The following is a 5000-nucleotide window of genomic DNA, read 5'->3' as shown; positions in this document are numbered from 1 at the left end:
TCACAGTTCAACAGAACCAAGACTGTTAGTCAGATACAACACAGTTCAATAGAACAAGGACTGTTAGTCAGATACACCACAGTTCAATAGAACAAGGACTGTTAGTCAGCTACACCACATCACAGTTCAATAGAACAAGGACTGTTAGTCAGATACACCACAACACAGTTCAATAGAACAAGGACTGTTAGTCAGATACAACACAGTTCAATAGAACAAGGACTATTAGTCAGATACACCACAACACAGTTCAATAGAACAAGGACTGTTAGTCAGATACACCACAGTTCAATAGAACAAGGACTGTTAGTCAGATACACCACAACACAGTTCAATAGAACCAGGACTGTTAGTCAGATAAAACACATCACAGTTCAATAGAACAAGGACTGTTAGTCAGATACACCACAGTTCAATAGAACAATGACTGTTAGTCAGATACAACACAGTTCAATAGAACAAGGACTGTTAGTCAGATACAACACATCACAGTTCAACAGAACCAAGACTGTTAGTCAGATACAACACAGTTCAATAGAACAAGGACTGTTAGTCAGATACAACACAGTTCAATAGAACAAGGACTGTTAGTCAGTTACAACACAGTTCAATATAACAGGGACTGTTAGTCAGATACACCACAGTTCAATAGAACAAGGACTGTTAGTCAGATACACCACAACACAGTTCAATCGAACAAGGACTGTTAGTCAGATACAACACAGTTCAATAGAACAAGGATTGTTAGTCAGATACACCACAACACAGTTCAATAGAACAAGGACTGTTAGTCAGATACACCACAACACAGTTCAATAGAACAAGGACTGTTAGTCAGATACAACACATCACAGTTCAATAGACACACTGGCTTTATCAACACATGGCTTCATCAACACACTGGCTTCATCAACACACTGGCTTTATCAACACACTGGCTTCATCAACACATGGCTTTATCAACACACTGGCTTTATCAACACACTGGCTTTATCAACACATGGCTTTATCAACACATGGCTTTATCAATCCACTGGCTTTATCAACACACTGGCTTTATCAACACACTGGCTTCATCGACACACTGGCTTTATCAACACACTGGCTTTATCAACACACTGGCTTCATCAACACACTGGCTTCATCAACACACTGGCTTTATCAACACACTGGCTTCATCAACACACTGGCTTTATCAACACACTGGCTTTATCAACACACTGGCTTCATCAACACACTGGCTTTATCAACACACTGGCTTCATCAACACACTGGCTTTATCAACACACTGGCTTTATCAACACACTGGCTTCATCAACACACTGGCTTTATCAACACACTGGCTTCATCAACACACTGGCTTTATCAACACACTGGCTTTATCAACACACTGGCTTCATCAACACACTGGCTTCATCAACACACTGGCTTTATCAACACACTGGCTTTATCAACACACTGGCTTTATCAACACACTGGCTTTATCAACCTTTATCAATCAGCTTGGTAACGGCTTGCTAACAGCTTGGTAACAGCCTGGTAACAGCTTGTTAATAGCTTGGTAACAGCTTGGTAACAACTTGGTAACAGCCTGGTAACGGCTTGGTAACAGCTTGGTAACAGCTTGGTAACGGCTTGGTAACGACTTGGTAACCGCCTGGTAACGGCTTGGTAACGGCTTGGTAACGGCCTGGTAACTGCTTGGTAACGGCCTGGTAAATGCTTGGTAACGGCTTGATAACAGCCTGATAACAGCTTGGTAACAGCCTGATAGCAGCTTGGTAACAGCTTGGTAACTGCTTGGTAACAGCTTGGTAACAGCCTGATAGCAGCTTGGTAACAGCTTGGTAACTGCTTGGTAACAGCCTGATAGCAGCTTGGTAACAGCCTGGTAATAGCTTGGTAACGGCTTGGTAACGGCTTGGTAACAACTTGGTAACAGCTTGGTAACAGCTTGGTAACGGCTTGGTAACAGCTTGGTAACGGCTTCGTAACGGCTTGGTAACAGCTTGGCAACAGCTTGGTAACGGCTTGGTAACAGCTTGGTAACAACCTGGTAACAGCTTGGTAACAGCTTGGTAACAACTTGGTAACAGCCTGGTAACGGCTTGGTAACAGCTTGGTAACGGCCTGGTAACGGCTTGGTAACAGCTTGGTAACGGCTTGGTAACGGCTTGGTAACAGCCTGGTAACGGCTTGGTAACGGCTTGGTAACAGCTTGGTAACGGCTTGGTAACGGCTTGGTAACGGCTTGGTAACAGCTTGGTAACAGCTTAGTAACAGCCTGGTAACGGCTTGGTAACGGCTTGGTAACGGCTTGGTAACAGCTTGGTAACGGCTTGGTAACGGCTTGGTAACAGCTTGGTAACTGCTTGGTAACAACCTGGTAACGGCTTGGTAATGGCTTGGTAACAACTTAGTAACTGCTTGGTAACAGCTTGGTAACGGCTTGGTAACAGCTTGGTAACGGCTTGGTCCAGCTTGGTCCAGCTTGGTAACAGCTTGGTAACAGCTTGGTAACAACTTGGTAACTGCTTGGTAACAACTTGGTAACAACTTGGTAACAGCCTGGTAACAACTTGGTAACAGCCTGGTAACAACCTCACATGCTGTAATAACTCTAGGGATATAAACCGATTGACAATTAGGCCTGATGGAGGAGAGAATGGAGGAGAGAATGGAGGAGAGTGGTGAGAATGGAGAAGAGAATGGAGGAGAGAGTGGAGGAGAGTGGAGGAGAGAATGGAGGAGAGTGGAGGAGTTAATGGAGGAGAGAATGGAGGAGAGAATGGATGAGAATAGAGGAGAGAACGGAGGAGAGAATGGAGGAGAGAATGGAGGGGAGAATGGAGGAGAATAGAGGAAAGAATGGAGGAGAGAATGGAGGAGAGAATGGAGGAGAGAATGGAGGAGAGAATGGAGGAGAATGGAGGAGAGAATGGAGGAGAGAATGGAGGAGAGAATGGAGGAGAGAATGGAGGAGAGAATGGAGGGGAGAATGGAGGAGAATAGAGGAGAGAATGGAGGAGAGAATGGAGGAGAGAATGGCGGAGAGAATGGAGGAGAATAGAGGAGAGAATGGAGGGGAGAATGGAGGAGAATAGAGGAGAGAATGGAGGAGAGAATGGAGGAGAATGGAGGAGAGAATGGAGGAGAGAATGGAGGAGAATAGAGGAGAGAATGGAGGAGAGAATGGAAGAGAGAATGGAGGAGAGAATGGAGGAGAATAGAGGAAAGAATGGAGGAGAGAATGGAGGAGAGAATGGAGGAGAGAATGGAGGAGAATGGAGGAGAGAATGGAGGAGAGAAAGGAGGAGAGAATGGAGGAGAGTAGAGGACAGACCCCCCCACACACAGACCCCCCCCCCCATTCACCTGGACAGTTAGACTGTTATGCTCAGTCTGTTAAAACATAGAAAGCACATGGATGTGGAGAAGGTGAAGGCTACTCACTGGCATGGCGTTGTTGAGCGTAGTGTTGTACACACAGGAGCGCATGGTGTACTCTGTCAGGCACCCTTCAAACAGCTGGAGAGACTCGGACACCTTGTCCTGGAAATCCTCCGCAGACTTATTAGTGATCCCAAAGTAGAGATAGTCGGAGTACAACCTGAGACAACAAACAACAACAACAACACCACCATCAACATCACCAACACCTACAACAACACCACTATCAACACCACCATCAACATCAACAACAACTACAAAACCACCATTAACATCACCATCAACACCATCACCATCAACACCATCACCATCAACAAACACCACCATCAACATCACCAACAACTACAACAACACCACCACCATCACCATCAACAACACCACCAACTACAACAACACCACCACCATCAACACCACCATCACCACCATCAACATCACCATCAACATCACCACCAACATCAACAACAACACCACCATCAACACCACCACCACCAACAACAACACCAACAACTACAACAACACCACCATCAACAACAACACCACCACCATCAACACCACCATCAACATCAACAACACCATCAACTACAACAACACCACTACCATCAACACCACCACCAACATCAACACCACCATCAACTACAACAACACCACCACCATCAACACCACCATCAACACCACCATCAACACCACCACCAACATCAACACCACCATCAACTACAACAACACCACCACCACCATCAACACCACCACGACCATCAACACCACCACGGCCATCAACACCACCACCAACACCACCATCAACTACAACACCACCACCATCAACACCACCACGACCATCAACACCACCACGGCCATCAACACCACCACCAACACCACCATCAACTACAACAACACCACCATCAACACCACCACCATCAACAACAACACCACCATCAACATCACCACCATCAACATCACCACCATCAACTACAACAACACCACCATCAACATCAACACCACCATCAACATCAACAACACCACCATCAACAACACCACCATCAACATCACCACCATCAACACCACCATCAACACCACCATCAACAACACCACCATCAACATCACCACCATCAACACCACCATCAACAACAACAACACCACCATCAACTACAACAACACCACCATCAACAACAACAACACCACCATCAACACCACCACCAACTACAAAACCACCATTAACATCACCATCAACACCATCACCATCAACACCATCACCATCAACAAACACCACCATCAACATCACCAACAACTACAACAACACCACCACCATCACCATCAACAACACCACCAACTACAACAACACCACCACCATCAACACCACCATCACCACCATCAACATCACCATCAACATCACCACCAACATCAACAACAACACCACCATCAACACCACCACCACCAACAACAACACCAACAACTACAACAACACCACCATCAACAACAACACCACCACCATCAACACCACCATCAACATCAACAACACCATCAACTACAACAACACCACTACCATCAACACCACC

The 5000-nt window shown here is 45.7% G+C and overlaps 1 protein-coding gene across 4 annotated transcripts in view; it reads right to left on the bottom strand.

The window, feature by feature from the left end:
- LOC139381703 (carbohydrate (N-acetylgalactosamine 4-sulfate 6-O) sulfotransferase 15) overlaps nt 1–5000 on the bottom strand; it is a 138182-nt gene that overhangs the window by 10776 nt on the left and 122406 nt on the right. For all 4 annotated transcript variants that reach the window (XM_071125421.1, XM_071125422.1, XM_071125424.1 and 1 more), the window contains exon 6: nt 3454–3610. In XM_071125421.1, the coding sequence (XP_070981522.1) occupies nt 3454–3610 (157 nt within the window). The remainder of the gene's footprint in view (nt 1–3453; nt 3611–5000) is intronic.

This window comes from Oncorhynchus clarkii, chromosome 23, assembly GCF_045791955.1.
Source record: "Oncorhynchus clarkii lewisi isolate Uvic-CL-2024 chromosome 23, UVic_Ocla_1.0, whole genome shotgun sequence".
Lineage (NCBI taxonomy): Eukaryota > Metazoa > Chordata > Actinopteri > Salmoniformes > Salmonidae > Oncorhynchus > Oncorhynchus clarkii.
Note: the sequence above shows the minus strand (reverse complement) of the source record. Positions and strands in the feature narration are given on the sequence as shown.